The 16839-nt window shown below is 48.3% G+C and overlaps 1 protein-coding gene and 1 non-coding gene across 2 annotated transcripts in view; both read right to left on the bottom strand.

Moving 5' to 3' along the window:
• Positions 1–16839, bottom strand: part of Col15a1 (collagen type XV alpha 1 chain) — a 110232-nt gene that overhangs the window by 25238 nt on the left and 68155 nt on the right. The window contains exons 16-25 of the mRNA XM_078047873.1: positions 13526–13561; positions 12989–13129; positions 12745–12813; positions 11803–11838; positions 11618–11701; positions 9416–9481; positions 7900–7935; positions 6129–6191; positions 3786–3854; positions 3641–3676 (exon numbers count right to left, since the gene is read on the bottom strand). Coding sequence (XP_077903999.1) covers positions 3641–3676; positions 3786–3854; positions 6129–6191; positions 7900–7935; positions 9416–9481; positions 11618–11701; positions 11803–11838; positions 12745–12813; positions 12989–13129; positions 13526–13561 — 636 coding nt within the window. The remainder of the gene's footprint in view (positions 1–3640; positions 3677–3785; positions 3855–6128; positions 6192–7899; positions 7936–9415; positions 9482–11617; positions 11702–11802; positions 11839–12744; positions 12814–12988; positions 13130–13525; positions 13562–16839) is intronic.
• On the bottom strand, positions 16499–16602 carry LOC120890121 (U6 spliceosomal RNA). Its single transcript, XR_005734371.1, has one exon. It is a non-coding gene; the product is annotated as a U6 spliceosomal RNA (small nuclear RNA).

The raw sequence follows: 16839 nt of genomic DNA, 5'->3' as shown, positions 1-16839 counted from the left end.
CCTGCAGGCTCCGCCCCAGCCCAGATGCTGGGCCCAGCTCCTCACAGTCAGGGCTAACTGCACAGCAAGAGGTCAGTCGCTCAGGGCTCAGTGCTCACAACTCGGACCCCTGCCCTAGGTTGTGTGTCCCAGGGGTCCCCACAGGCCCCACTAGGAATAACACGGCCTGCACCCCACCAGAAGGCCTGCTTGGTGGCACTTGGCTTCTGCCTTCCTCCTACCTGTCACGAAGACCAGTCTTGGCCAGGCACCCTCTCCTTTGCTCAGTCCCTGACCCAAGGACCCTGTTTCAGCGCTGGCTTTCTCAGTCCATTTCTTGAGCTACTGCCCTGCTCCCTGCAGGAATCTCCATGTCTTCTAGCACCTGGGGTGCAGGCTGCTCAGCCCAGGAGACCATCACTCATGCATCTCTTCCTAGAACCTGCTTCATCCCCACTCCTGTGGCTGGGTCTGCTCTTTGTCCCAGGGGAAGGCAGGTTTAAACCGGCAGCCCTGCAAGTCCCTTCTTTCTGCCACCATTAACCTGGCCAGCCCTTCCCCCAAAGACAGCAAATAAAGACTGTGTTGAAACAGGGTATACATAAAGTCCCTGGTCCACAGTGCTCTCAGGGAAGGAAAAGAGGAGAGAAAGAGTTAACAGCACCAGTCACTTGGTTGGTAGGTGGTAGGGTAACACCTCCCAAATATCCACACGCACAGGAACCACCTGGGTCTTATTAAAATGCAAATCCAGCATGTCTGGGCGGGGCCAAGGTTCCAAATGTCTAACAAGCTCCCAGGGGACGCTGGTGATGTGGCACTCGGACCACACTTTGAGAAACAAGACCCTAGTGAATTTGCAAAGGAGATGGAAGTTATACTCGTCACTAGGACCACAGCTAGCCCAGATGGCATCTTGATGCAAATTAAAAGGTGCCCTCACTGACTGTGTTTGGCAAGCTGTGAGCAAGCTGGCCTTCAGTGGGACAATCGCCACGCCATCTGCAGCCACCTGCTGGCTCCCATTGCCGTTTGTATTTCCCAGGGTACTGGAGGCTACAGAGTGGTTAACCAGTACTGAAGGAGACTCTCTCAGTCTGCCTTGGCTCTCAGCTACCCTACTCCACAGTGTGGTCTCCTTGACCTCAGGGAACAAAGGCCTCAGAAGGTCTTTATTTTTTTTTTTTTATTTGTTCTTACTAGTTATACGAGACAGTAGAATGTGTTTTGACATATTATACATACATGGAGTATAACGTCCCATTCTTCTGGTTGTACATGTCGAGTTATATTGATCATATATGCGTATAGGATAGTTATGTCTGGTTCATCCTACTATCTTTCCTATTCTCATTCCCTCTCCCTTCCCTTCAGTCCCCTTTGTCTAATCCAAAGTACTTCTATTCTTTCCTACCTCACCCCCTAATTATGAGTTAGCATTCACGTATCAGAGAGAACATTCGGCCTTTGGTTTTTTAGGATTGGCTTTTGTCACTTAGGATGACAGTCCTCAGTTCCATCCATTTACTGGCAAATGCTATAATTTCATTCTTCTTTATGACTGAGTAACATTCCATTGTGTATCTTCAGCAGTTAGAAAAATGCAAATTAAAACTACACTGAGATTTCCTCTTACTCCAGTCAGAACGGCAATTATCAAGAATCAAGTAACAATGAATGTTGATGAGGATATGGGAAAAAACATAACACTTATACATTGCTGGTGGGACTGCAAATTGGTACAACCATTATGGAAAGCAGTATGGAGATTCTTCAGAAAACTTGGAATGGAACCACCATTCGACCCAGTTATCCCACTCCTCAGTTTATACCCAAAGGACTTAAAATCAGCATATTACAGTGACAAAGCCACATCAATGTTTATAGAAGATCAACTCATAACAACCAAGCTATGGAACCAACCGAGGTGCCCTTCAACAGATGAATGGATAAAGAAAATGTGGCACATATTCACAATGGAATATTACTCAGAAGGCCTTTTGAGGGATGCACCTTGGAGATTATATGCGTTATTCACCAGGGACAGGTGACTGTTATACAAACACGTGATCCTGTGTCCCCAGGGCTGAGATCCAGCTTGAACCAAACAACCCCATGTACGATGCTGCTTGCTGCCCACAATGTTCTGCAAGAATCCAGGGCAGCTTGCTCCTTGGAAATAGTGGGGTGCAGTGGAAGGATTCTGGATGTAGGGTCTGAGAGGCTGGCCTCAAGTTCCCCGCCTGCCACTTAAAAGCAATGTGACAGTAAGCAGGTTACTTAGCCTCTTGGAGCTTTGGTTTCCTTGTCCATAAAACAGGGATCCTGCTATTCACATCTTAGGGTTATGAGTGTGAAATGAGACGAGCCGTGTGAGAGACCAATACAGTGTCTGACCCACACAGATGTTCTCCACCTGAATTTTCTCCATTTTGAGGGAAGAAATGTATGACAGAGAAGTTTAGGGCTCATCCTTGAGAGAAATAATAGGAAAACTGTCCAGCTGTGTTGGATCCCTAGAACAGCCAGTCCAGAAGCACCTAAAATACCATCTAGTCTTAATCCCACCCCTCCTCCAACAGATGGGCAAACAAGCCCAGAGAAGAGGGCAAGCAGCAGATAGAATCCAAAAAGCTCAGAGAGATTTTGTGGGTGTTATGGTTTGGATGTGAGGTGTCCCCCAAAAGCTCACGTGTGAGACAATAAAAGAAGGTTTGGAGGAGAAATTATTGAGTTGTAGACTTAATATAATCAGTGATCTGACCTTAAATGGGACTAACTGGTAACTGGAGGCGGATGGGTGTGGCTGGAGGAAGTGGCTCATTGGGGGCGTGGCTACCAGTTATACATTTGTATCTGGCAAGTGGAGACCTCTTTCGGTTTCCTGATCATCATGTGAGCTGCTTCCCTCCACCCCATTCTTCTGCCATGACATTCTGCCTCACCTGGAGCCCCAAGGAATGGAGCCAGCCTTCTACAAAATAAGACCTCTGAAACTGTGAGCCCTCCAATAAACTTTTTCTCCTCTACAATTTTTCTGGTTGGGTCTTTTAGTCACAGCAGCAAAAAAAAATAAAAAATAAATAAAAATAAAAATAAAAAAAAATAAACAAAAAAAAAAAAACCCTGACTAAAACAGCAGGGCTTCCTGTCAAATGGCAATCTTAGATTAACAACTGTGGTATGACCTTGAGGGCTCACCACCATCTGCTTTTCCCTCTTTCCTGGACACACAGCTATGGCTACATGTCTGAGGCCCCAGGGATCTAAGTTCTGGCCAAAGAGAGTGTACTCAAAGTGATGTTCGTTATTTCCAGTCTTCCCTGACCCCAAACTCAGCCTGCCAGGTGGAAGATATTGGTGTGACTTGGAATCCAAAAGATGGCAGAGTCACAGCACGGACTCTCCTGGGTCCCTGAGTCACTGCCTGGAGAAGAGAGGCCCAAGAGGGAATAACCACAGGGCACTTGGGAAGAGGGATTGGCTGCTACTGTGCTGGGCCCTGAGAAGCTTACGCAACTGCAGCTTGCCTTTCTAACATGTGGATGCTTTGCCACATCTTTTGTGTTTTCATGACTGGGACGACTGCATCTAAGTAAGGAAAGTATTATAACTTTATCATACCCCAGTCCAGGCTCAGCTGAGAGACACTGTGGCTTACCATGGGTCCTGGGGTCCCGTGCATTCCAGGTTCACCCTAAAATGGGGAGATACATACTTGTCAGTCTGAGGAACACTGTTAGAGGCACCAATATGCAAAGTCAAAGTAGATGTGTGGTGGCTTCAGCACCTGGTGACACAATTACCTTTTTCCCCTTCAGCCTTTCCAGAGGAATATCCCCCGTCAGGATGGCGCCAGGCTCTCCCTTCTCACCCTGCAATGCAGAGAGCCTTTCAGTGAAGTCACACCTGCTCCTGCTATCGTGCCCAGTGGATCACGAAGACCTCTCAGGCCTGCTGCCATGATTAATCACCTCTGTCCTGCCTTCACAACACCCTTCCAGCCCCACTGCACCCCAAAATTACTAGAGGATTGCGACAGCCTCCTATGTGACCACAATCCCTCCACTGACCATCAGAGCTACAGTGTCATAGCACAGGCCATAGCCTCCCATGGCCCTCCGGGACTCCCACTATGATCGATCTGCACCCTCACTATCAATCATCCAGGAACCAGCCCTAGCATGGTCCTTCCACCTCTTGCTACATGATACCCCTCCAGGAACTTCTGGCTCCTGATATATCTGGTGGCTTGACTTCCTAACAACTTGACTTAAGATCTGTTCCTATCTAGTGTCCTCATTCTTGTTAAAGCTTCTGAAATTGAGAAAGAGATGAAGGTAAAGACACCAGATGCCTCTCTCAACACAGGGGCCCTGTGTTTCCATGGCCAGCTTTGCCTCCAAATTCCAGGCTGCTGTGCGAAAAATTACTTGGTCAGGCAAAGCTATCCCAGATGTTAGTTAGAGAAGGAGAGATGGGAGACAGGCAAGGATGAAGGATCCCACCCTCAATCCTGTCCTCGGCAGAGCCACCCACTATCCCCAGAGGGTCCTGAGAAGACAAAAGTCCAGAGAGCAAGGCCAAGTAGAGAAACCTTCTGTCTCCCTGGGAGGTCTGATGCTGGCCGCTGGGGAGCTGGGCTGGGCCACACCAGCTCAAAGCAGCCAGGCAGTGGTACTAAAGCGAGCAGAGCAGCCTCTTCCTCCATCCCCCAAAGCCCATGCATGATACTTGGGTCTTACCACTCCGCTGGTGAGGAAAGGCAGTCCTGAGTCCGCCAGCAGCGAGAAGAAGCAGGCACAAAAGCATTAGAGGCAAAGTGAGAGGAAGCACATGGGCTGCAATGGCTGGAGCAGGGCCACCTGGGGCATCTGTTCCCGTCATTCACAGCAGCAGAGGGTTAAGTGCCGCCAGGTCCATCTGACCTTGTCACATCAGGAACAGCATTGGAAGCAAGAAGGGCTCTTCTCCAAGCCAGAGCTGCCCCGCACTGTTCTCCCTGCAGGCGCTTGGCAGCAAAAGCACCCAAGATATTGACCCCATGTGGCTCCAAAGGTCTCCCAAGCATGTCAACCCTCCACCCATGTGGCCCAACAGACACCAGAGCCTCTCCCTTCCTCTGTGGAGGCCTGTGTGGCAATAAGGAGACAGGGAAGGAGATGGAGGAGGGAAAGAGATTGTCATGCTCTCTCCTCTTGGAAAGCACACTGCTGGCTCCCCATGGCAGGCTTAGGGGACCCGCTCAAGCTCTCTGGCACACGCCCTCTGCCACCTCTCCTGTCTGTTCCCCACCCCTGCTGATCAGTATAGGAACCTGCTGGCACACCGTTGTGGGTAGTAGATGAAAGAGGAATGAATATACAAATGAATGGGCGGGTGAGAGAATTCAATCTAGATTTTTTGTGATCTGTTTATGGCTGTCACTCTTTCCCTCATCTATAAAAATCACCCGGGAAGTTAATTCTAAGAGGCAAATGTAGAAGGTACAAAGACTGGTTCTGTCCCCGGGGAGCGCTCAGGAAGTGCTCTGCATGCTAAATATTTATTCCAAAGATTGTGGACCAGGACTGTCATCCAGCTGCAGAAGGCCCCAGCTTGTAATTCTAAATATTGGCATTCGTTTTATTCATGAGCTAGGCACGCTTTGATCCAAATGACATTCACAAATGTGAATGTCACTTGTGTAGCAGGTCTAACCTGGTTCTAGAGCTGGAGAAAAACCCGTCCCTGGGGAGTATGCATATTCTAAGGAGGACACCCAGTAGGTGACAGACCACCCACTGCATCCAAGGGGGTGCTGAGTGGCATTCTTTTTCCAAATTATGGTGAAATTCAATTTCATGCCCCCATGGATAACCTGTGCCATGGAGGAACCCTGAGATAATAAATGTTAGGAGCTGAAGAGTGACTGCTAATAGACACAGGGTTTCTTTTGGACATGAAGAAAACGTTCTAGAATTAGATAGCACTGGTAGTTACACAATGTTGCAAATCTACTAATAACCACTGAATATAATTTAAAGAAATTATTATGGTATATGAATTGTATCTCAGAGAAGAGGAGAGCTAACATTCATGTCCAGGGCACTGGAAATGGTCAGCAAATTCCACAGCACGATCTCACCCAGACACCTGGTCCCCCTCACCTGTTCTCCTTTGAGTCCTGGAAATCCAGGCACACCAGTGTCACCCTTTGGTCCTCTAGGGCCCTGGAGGGAATTATTGGAAGGTATTGTGTTGTCTGTTAAAATGCTTTAACCAATCAGAAAAACTCCCCCACCACCACCAATGTAGAAAAATAGAGCATGCCATTCCCCAGGAAGGTAGAAGTCATGATTAGCTGCGAGATTTTCGGAGATTTTTTAAGAGGTCCAGAAATTGTGGTCTAAAAGAAAGTGACCCTGAGTGGCAGGAGGCCCAGAGGTTCCGGGCTTCTCTAAATGTTGGTTTCTCCCAGCAAGGAAGCTGCTTCAACTTAACCCCTGCCCCCCTGAGCCATCCTGCTGCCCACTCACTCCAACACTCACCCTCTATGACTCTCATCCTTTTGCTCCCCACTACCTGTGAGATGGGGCCAGCACCCTAGCCTGACTCCCAAGCCCGTCCAGCCAGGCCTGCACCTTACCTTCCACACCACCAGGGCAGCTCCTTCCCTTGACCTCCCTGCACCCCCCACCCCACTGCTTCTGTACCCATGCTCATGCCACCCCTGCAGGGATGGCATCACCCCTCTGCAGAACCAAATTCCACATGCCCCACCCAGAGGTGACCTCTTCTCAAGTCCTCAGATACTGGATGTCTGTCATGGTGACTCACAACATCCTCTCCAAAATGCATTTCAACACTTGACTGTTAAACTTTTCACAAGCCCAATATATAAATATGTCCAGTGGAGCTTCCCTTGGCAGCCTGGATCCTGCCTATCTGGTCCCCTCCTTGTGCCCTACAGTGGTAAACAGGCTCTTTTGAGGAGCCTGGGACTCCCTCAGAACACACAGCCACTCTTGAGAGGAGGGTGTGTTCTGGAACAATCTTTGGCTTTGGGAGCAGTCAAGCTGGGGTGGAGCTGAGGTCTGGACTCTTCTGCTAACCGAGGTGTTATGCCGTGGTCGGCACTCCCGACTGTTTTCTCAAGTCTAGTTAACACGTATTGCTAGTGTCACTGTAGTTTATGCTCCGTTAGAAAATGTAAAACTGTTCCCCAAAGTAAAACAGAGATGACCTATAATTCTACTGGGAAGAACAAATTTCTATTACATTTTGATAAATTTCTTTCTTTGGTCCTAGAAGTGGTGTGTGTCACCTATTGGCATTAGGACTTAAGGTGCAGGGTCTTAAAATAAATTGTTCATATCCTGCCCTGGGGCCAGGCTTCAGCACACATTTAAACTTTTAGACACAAATAATCACTTTTGATGTAGAAATGGATCTTCCTCTTCCATGGTATAAGCCCCATAATGGCACATATGGACTGTTAACTGTTAGGATCCTATCCCAAGGTTCTCCTTCCCCCACTTTCCACCACTACATCCTGTCCCTTCAGGGACTTCATCTACTTGAACTTTTTCTACCTAAAGCATCTACTGTCATGCATGGTGAGCTAGGCTTTGGTTGGTCCTGGGGTAAGAAGACGTGAATAGGACCTAACCCTCCCCAAGGTTTTTGCAAAACAGCCAAGAACAAACAAGACAGACAAAGGGACAAATAACCATTATTTAAGGCAGAAAAGAATCACAAGAGTGGTGACAATAAAGCCCCATGAGACTCAAAGAAGGGGACCCTTCGAGGTGAGAACAAGGACACAAAAATTAATGAAAGAGATGGTGCTGGAGCATGGTCATGTAGAGATGGAGCAAAAATGTCATTCCAGGTGGAAGAAACAGAATGAGCACAGCCCTGAGCACAGATGGAACTTACTGGAAATCCGGGCAGCCCAGGCAAACCATCCGGTCCCTGTGAAACACCAAAGACAAAGCATTTCCCAAACCAGCAGGAATATGCGGCCCCAGCACCTTCCCAGGGCCTAAGCTGTCCCCCAGGGAGGGCTTGGTGGTCTTGCTGCCCCATTTTGCAGAAGATGCTGAGCCTGGGAGGGAAGAAACCCTGCTGCCACACAGCTAGTTGGCACTAGAGGCAGAAGCTACACTTGGGCACCCAGAGACCCACTCTGCAGCTTCCTCCTTGGTGAGGTCCCTCAGCACTTGAAATCCTTAGGGGTGATGAAGATGGCATGAGGACCTCACGAGTAAACTCTGAGGAGTGGGTCAGGAGGCAGCCCAGGGGACTGGGAGGATGTGGGTTCATGATGGTGGGGTTTGCTCTTTTCCCTTGGCAGGAGTGAGAATTATAACTAGCCAATTAAAGGACCTGAGACAAAAAAAGTTGGTACTGTCCTATGGTGGGGGCCAGGGCCCCTCTTCCTTTTCCTGCCAACCTCATATATATATATATGGATGCAGTGCAGAAGATTCAGACAACCCACAGACCGACATCACTCCACAGGAGAAGCCGGTGGCCGACAACCTCTCAGATAACTGCAAAAATCTTTGCGCAACTAGTGGATTTTACACTTCCACAGAAGCACACAAGATGACTTATTTTCTCCAGGGCATGGATGGACAGGCCAACTCCCCTGGGATCTGCAGTGACAGCCCAAGCAGCCCTGGGCCCTGTACAGCTGCAGAGGTATAAGCCTTGGTTTCCATGGTGACTCACAGTGCCAAAGGGCACAAATCAGCTTCACATCCCTCACCTCCTATAAGCCATCCCCAAATGGCAAGGTGCTATCAGAGAAGAGGATCTGGGGCTCAGAGTGGGGTGTGGTGGAGCTAGGGCTGGAATCCCAAGGCTCCTAAGCAAGAGCTTTCCTCCTTCCCAGCTGCCAGCAGATGCAATGGGGATTTATTGTACAGGTGGGAAGAGGGAGCTTTCTTCTTCTTACGTCCTGCTGTGCCACGGGCCAACCCTGCGGACTTGCAGAAGTAGAGTCACTTCCTTGTGTGTCAATTTCCTCATCTCTAAAAGGGGACTAGAAAGACTGAAGCAAGTCATATTCCCTCCTCGTGCTCCAGGTTCCCATTAACACAGCTATGCGTCCCTCTAGGCTCTTCCTGGAAATTGGACGCTGCAGATAACAGCACGCCCAGAACATGGCACAGGTAGCAATCTGTCTGTTACTAGGATCCCTTGATTTCTATGACACATATTTCCGATGCCTAGGACTAGAAACTTCTGCTGCAGTGGACACAACTCTCTGCATGATCAAATTAATATGAAAGCAACTTCTCCAACAGGCTCCTCCATTCTCTCCATTCTACCCTGATATACTCTAGCTTGACGTTTCAGGATCGGAAAGGATCCCAAATCAACACAACATTGTTTCAACAGGGTACTTGGGTAGGGACTTCACCCTAGGGCAGCTGCGGATACAAACCGGAGGCCCCATGAGCTCAGGAATGTCCGATAAATTCATGGATCCATGGGTGATATTGATCAAAGACTGAAACGAGAGAAATCATAGCATGAGGACAAAAGATGGCATGTGTTCTGTCTTGCTTCTGACTGTGAGGCTTTCACTGAAGTCACCCAGCAAGGCACATATTGATCACACCCCAAGGCCCCTGCCAATCACACCCATCCCTCCTGCTTCCTACCACACCGCCCTGAGCCGTCTTGTCACTTTTCTTTTTTAATTAACTTTAAAATGGCACAACACGTGAATGCCTCCTCTCTTTTAAAAATTTTAAATATGTACATAGATATGTAAATGTTAATACTTATGTCTATATCCCCATAGGAAGCATTTAATGTTGGGGGGGGTGGGCGTGTGCATGTTTGCTCATGTGGTTATTTTACATAAAAGGCAGCAGGCTTTATTCCTGAATTTGCTTTTTCCACTCAACCATATTGTGCAGAGATCTTTCCATGTGGAAATTCTGTAGTATGCCTATTTTTAGTTTCGACAGATTGCCAAAGAACCGTTCAAAGAGGCCGTACAATTTACACTTCCACAGAAGCACACAAGATGACTTATTTTCCCACATCCTTACCCACACCCGATTTTTTTAGTCATATATATATATATATATATATATATATATATATATATATATATATATATATTTTTTTTTTTTTTAACTCCAGCGATCCTTTTCCCAGTTATTTGGGACTTTCTGTCTTTCTACTGTCCACCAGCTTGATGTTATTTCTCCCAGAAGGGTCACTGTCTTGCATGAATGGGAGGGTCTGCTATTAAGGGGGTCATGATCTGATCCCAGTCACATTCCAGTCTCCTTTTCAGATTCCCATGGCTCTCCAACTACCCCCACACCTGCCACTCCTGTCCATCAGCTCCCCGAGTCTTGGGCAAATCACACAGTGCTACTCTCTGCTTTGGCTCAGGGTATGGTTGCCACTTCAGCTCTGCAAGTTCTGCCCTCTGTGTCTACTTGGTAAAATCCCTCTGTTTTCTAGGCCCTACCCAAAGTCACTTCTTCCGGAAAGTCTTCCTTGATTTCTCATATCCCAAACCAATTTTCCTCCCTTGTTCCCCCACTTAGATTTCTTGACCTCTGAGTTACAGCCATTGTCCTGACTGCACTGGGGGCCCTGCATCTTTACATTCACGTGACCAGCATGGGACTGGCTGTGGAGTGTAAGTCCCTGATACCTATGCCAGTGGGTTGGTGATAGGAATAGAAAATTGGGTGACATCCAAGGTTTCATTCAGCTGATGCTGATGAAGCCTTCCCCCTGTGCCATGAGCCTCCCCCATATCGGGCTCAGAGAAGTAAAAAAATCCCCAGGGGCAAGTGGAGGAGACAGACCTGTTACCAGGTGCTTTCTGTGCAGCGGGAATTTTAATGATGAACTAAAAAACCACATGTCACAGATTTGGGGGGGGTCAGAAGGGAAGGGGATGCTTCCCCCACCAGTTTGGAGATCTTTCCATGTGGAATTTTGCAGTATGGATATTTTTGGTTTTAACAGACAGCCAAAGAGCTCTCCAGGGGGTCATCCAAACATGTTTCCTTGACATGAAGGGGGCTCATTTGATGTCATCCTTGGCCTCTCTTGATCCCTTTACTCCCATCCTGGAAGGTACAGGGACCTTTCTGATGACAGTTTGGGACACCTATAGGGACATGCTCAGCAGAGCACCACACTTCTTTCTTTTGGGTCTTCCTGCTTCTAGGAAGCACGTCCACTGACTGACAGGCAAGTCTGTGAACTCTAGGGTTAGTGAGCAGGAACACTCAGCCCACACAAGTAGACCACAGCCTTCCATGTGACCTGTATCAGCAATGAAGTTCAGAACCTGGCAGGGGAGGAGGGGGACTGCTTAGCTGGGGCTTCCTCAAGACCCTGAAACCTCTCATGCTCCTAGGCTGCCTTTTGAGTTGACCACAAATACTGCCAACCAGAGGGAAGTTTGGGGGGGTGGCGTGTGAGGAGGGTAGCATTAGAGCAGGCCCAGTCAGGTGAGGAAGCTGGCAGGTGAAGGCTCCCACACCAGGTGCTGGCTCCGTGCCCTGCATACCCAGCACCCAAGACCCTGCAGTGGCAGTCCACCCTGCTCTCTCCTTTGGCAAAGGGAGAAAATACACAGCCAAGTTCTGCCCTGGACGATACTCACACTCGACAGGATCTCAATGCGCCCAGGTGGTCCCCGGGGCCCAGGGGGTCCCACAGTGCTGGCTCCATCCATCCCTCTTTCACCCTGGTTACAGTGGAGAGAAGTGGGGGGATAATTCATAGTGCATGGATAATGCTTCCAGAACCAGGCCGGAAAGTCCTTCCACCGCAGATCTGTGACCTTACCTTGGGTCCCTGGTCTCCTTTTTCCCCTTTGGGACCCTGAGAAAATAAACAGGCAGATAAATGAACATTTTTTGGTTTTCTTTTTTTAACATTTATTTTTTAGCTGTAGATGGACACAATACCTTTCTTTTATTTGCTTTTATGTGGTGCTGAGGATTGAACCCAGAGCCTTGCATGTTCCAGGCGAGCGCTCTACCGCTGAGCCACAACCCCAGCCCCATTCTTAGGTTTTCTTGGATTCGCTCTGCCCGCTCCCCTGTCCTCGCTCTTGCTGTCTACCCTCAGCTCTCCCCCTGGTTTCACTCCAGGCAATGGGAACAAGGGATGAGGGACAGATGCCCCTCCCAGAGCGAGAAAAAAAATTCCTCAGAGAAGAAAACTCAGAGGCCTGCTCCCGGCACCAGGTGAGTGTCCCTTCGACTCCAGTCTTAGGGCCCCCTGCATCTGGGGGAGGGGGGAAGTCTGCATGTTCAGCTACAGGAAGGGCCATGCTGTTCGCTCCTGGGTGCTCAGTTCAGGGTCCCACGGGACAAAGCTAATGAAATCCAGGGGAGAGCATCACAGTGGACATGGACAGTGCCTCCCAGGAATGGACAGAGCAGAGAGGCTGCCTATCAGGAGGGCAGGGTTTTGAAATGGGCCAAACTGTGAAGATTCCGTATGGTAGCGGGAGGGAGGCAGGGGGTCGGGGAGAGATGAAGAGACAAAAGACAATTTTCAAATTTTCACAAATGATAGTTTGTGCAAAACTGCTTCTCCCTGGAGAAACTGTTTGCACCTTCCAAGATGCAAAGCCTCCCCACTGCACAGGTGGGGGCTGAAGGCACTGGGCAGGTGAATTATTGAGGGGTGGAGCCAGGATGTGCACCTCCCTCCCCAGCCTCCACACTCCAGTGCCACAGCAAGACTGTCCTCATAAGAAGGTTTCAAAAGTCAACCTACACTTGAAGCAGTTGGCCCGGAGATTCTGGGTTCACTCAACAGCCTGATATTTCCTGAGCCTTCGGTATCCTAGGGAAGGAGGAAGAATGAGATTTTCAGATCTGATTCTGGAGCACCCTCTCATGCCAGTGTGGTTTGGGGTGCTGGTAACTCAGAGGCAAACTGGACTAGCATTCAGGGGACTGGTCCTTCCAGTGGCCCCTAATGCACATGATTCTTTAACCACAGAAAGGGGGGAAAGTACCTCAAATCCAAGTTCTGTTGTACATCCAGGGCCTGGGGGTCCAGGAGGGCCAGGAGGCCCTGGAGGTCCCCTGACTCCAGGGGTGCCCACTTGTCCATTTTTCCCAGGTGGTCCTGGTAAGCCTCTGCTGCCGGGGTCACCCTGTAAGGAAGAGGACAGGCTGATGACAGGCCCCCAGATTCTCTCATGGAAGGACTTAAACATCTGAGTCAGAAAACCACCCTCTGAAGTCAACTAGGCAGATGTGTTCTCTGACCTGTGCTCAAAAGCACAGGAACAGCTCTCTTGCTAACTGACATTTCACTTGGAGAGAAGCGGATGGGTCTGCAGGAATGAGTTTGTAAGGTGTGTGTGTGGGGGGGAGGAAACAGCTCCCCACCAGCAGGTATCAGCTCCCCACCAGCCTCCCTGAGCAGCTCCTTGAGGTGTGCTTGTCTGTGCTTCGTGACATTTCTGCATGGGATGCTCCAGCCCAAACCCCAACAATAGCAAACCCCAGGAAAGGGGAAGTGGGAAGAGACACTTGCTTTCTCTTACCTTCTCACCAACGGAGCCGTTAGGCCCTCTTGCACCCTGAAAAACACAAACGCCCATGAGCATATATTTCATTAGGTATGTTCAGAAGAAAGGACAGAATTGTGTCCCCATCAGTAACAGGACACTGCAAGGGGACCCCTTCTGTCTTGGTTTGGCTGGTGTTTCCAAGACGAGCATATGGCCCAAGATGGCAGTCTGCTAGGTCAGTCCTGTCCAAAGCTTGTGAAGCCCATTCTTCACCCGTTAGCTTATTCCCTGCCTTGAGAATAAACCAGAAGTCAGGAGAGATCACAGAATGGGTGCTTGGCATTCGAGACAGTGTCCTTCCCCACCCCTTCCGTGAGAGAGGTAAAGGGGTACTTCCCCTACTCTAAACCAAGGGAGGGCTTCAAGAACTTGACATGCAGCCCCCAGACTTTGAGAGATTTGGGGATGATAACTGACCGTCTCTGAAAATATGAGCAGAGAGTACCCTCCACCAAGAATGATCAAGGGGGAAACGTAGGATGCGTTCTCAAACTTCTCATATAATTAAAAATTAATTTAAAACACCACCTGGGGCGGGATGGCTCTGTCCTCCACCTCACAGCCACACAGTACTCCCACAACATCCGTGACTCTGCCAGGATGAAGTTAGGAAACCAGGGAGCTAAATAATTTTCAGGTTCTTTGCAGCTGTGACATTTTGGGACTGTCATTGAGGATAACCCTAAACAAAGTTCTGGGGGTTCATGACAGAGGTGAGGCCATAGTTATGTTCTGCAGAAAGACCTGCACACATGACAACCAACACAATCTCCCTGTGTTCTTCCCAGGGCAGGAAGAGTGATAGGAGAGTGACCCTCAATTGCTGCACTCTTTAGGTGTACCTTGGATGCCTCCTTGACCCAGAGGCCAGGGGGGACATCTGCGTATCTGGAGAGGTGGGAGGAGGAGGGCTGGGGGAAAGAAGAGCTGTAGCTGGGACTTTGGCCAGCTCTGCCAGGGAGAAACTGAACATGACCTTCCATCTGGGGTGGAAACATGACTCAAATAATTGAGTTCCTATTTTGCTGCCCAATCTAGAGGCTATGGTTTCTCTGTCTGCTTCTCTTGGGTGCAACTAGCGGAGCCATCACCTACTGCCTACTACCATCTGATCTTGAGCCGAGTGCAGACATTGTGCATTTTCCCAGCAACAAATGAAACTGCCACCAGGGCTACTGCGAAACGGAGGCTCAAGTGGCTCCATCTCTGAACACCTTACAGCTGTGCTGCCAGTTGACCCGGTTCAAAATCATGTTCACAAGTGAAGGACTGTCTTTTCAATTGCTTTTCCTATTTCTTTCAAGTCAAGAATGCATCTTATAGCAATTTCAAATAAAGTTCTTGAAGACATATGAGCCCCTGCTATCTGCTTCAGAAATGATCTTATTCTGCTTGTACAAGGTGAAGAGATAGCACTTGGATCCATTCTACTGGCTCAAAGATACAAGGACAAACATGAGATAGAAGGGGATAGAAGAATCCACTTATTGGAATTTTTGTGAACGGGTAGGGTGGAAAAGCGGAGCTTTGACGAAAAGGCTCAGGAAAGACTCCATACTTCCAAAGTGGAGATGGTGGAGGTTTACTTCACTCCTTAGTGAGAGTGTTTTTGTGTGGTGAGGACACACACTGTCCCAGAATTCCAACTAGCAGAGCCGCAAATGTGGTTGGGAGGGATGAAAGGTGGAGAGATGGGCTCGAGAATGGCAACGCTGTAAAACCATCAGATCAGAAAGTCTGTCTCATCTGGATGAACTGGAGGGGGAAAGACACTGCTAGACCTCAGCCTACGGGAACTTCAAAAGAACCCAACAGATCCGAGGTGATGGTATCTGGGATGCCCTGTGGGCGTCTGCTGGCTCTGCTCATGGTGTTTGCAATGCTGACCACTGCACTGTGCGTCCACTGCTGTTGCCTGTGGTCTGTTTGGTTTTATGGAGCCCTGTTATCAGCCAGATGATGTGCCAAACACATCTGATGACGAAATAAGATAGAAAGCAGGAAATCAGGCAAACGCTGGGATGTTTCATTTAACATTTAAACTTGTTGTTACAAGCTCTCCTCATTACTGGATCCTAGGCAAGAGTAACTCCCTGCTCAGATCCCTCCCTCCTTCTTTTCTTTTCTTCGCCCCCCCCCCCGCCCCCGCCCAGTACTGGTGGAGATCAAACCCAGAGCCTTAGAGAAGGTGGTAAAGATTTAATTGCATTTCCCTGACATCTACAGAAAAGACAGAAGCTGATTGTACAATGTGATTTTGGGCCCAGTGAAATTACTCAATGTCAATTCTTGGAGCTCAAGGTTCCTCAGCAATTCTGGGTACCCAGGAATATTCCAGAGCCTTGACACTTTCCTGCCCAACTTCCTAGTACCTTCTGAGACTGAAGAATAACCTGAATGACAAAGATTCTGAAAGAAGCAAAAATTGACCACCGTGAATCCTAGAAGAGCTGGAGGGCAGAATCAGCCGTGTACAAAGCAGAGAGATGGTTTTCAGAGGGCCACGATCTCCAGCAAGTTCTGTGGCACCCTTTCCAGAGCGTTCTGCAGCTGAGGAAGCAGGTCACTCCCTCCCACCCCTTCTCGAGCTACAGATCTTAGAGTTAGCTCCTCATCTTAATTGGGGGAAAATATGTTAAGAAATACTGTATCATTGAATTATTCCATGACATTCCATTCTATCATAGAACATTTGATACATTCTTTGCGTGTATGTGTGTAATATAAACTTCTGTGACATTTTCCTTATTGGAATATTTAAAGATAGATTCAAATACATTAATATTAATGAAAAATACCTGGTAGGAGAATTTAGAAAATATTTATAATATACATGAGTTGGCCCTGAATATCTATTTTTTTCATTTTAAATATTATTTTTTTAAAAAAGTAACATAAAATGATAAGGATTGCTGTGTTCTTCACATATCCTGAGTATCTTAAATTAAAAATATGAAGCACTTGCCAAATCTGCATGTCACCCTAGTGCAGGGCCATGTTAATCTCTGAATGGCACTAATTTTTGATATATGTGCTGCTGAATTGAGCACTATTTAATACATTCTTAACAACCATCCAGGCTTCGATGACAACATCCATATCTGATAACAATGACTGTATATTTTTTAAATTCCCAGCTAAATAAACTGAACCTTATTCTTTGCGGGGGAACCCCACTTTGGGTGACTACCTAGACTAGTCTCTGTGGCCTGCTAATGACACGGTGGCTGAGGAGAGTCTTTCCTACAAGTGGATCCATCCAACTGTGTGACAGGTGCTGGGGCAGG

This window comes from Ictidomys tridecemlineatus, chromosome 4 (assembly GCF_052094955.1).
Source record: "Ictidomys tridecemlineatus isolate mIctTri1 chromosome 4, mIctTri1.hap1, whole genome shotgun sequence".
In the NCBI taxonomy this organism is placed as follows: Eukaryota; Metazoa; Chordata; class Mammalia; order Rodentia; family Sciuridae; genus Ictidomys; species Ictidomys tridecemlineatus.
This window is presented reverse-complemented; position numbering and strand designations above follow the sequence as displayed.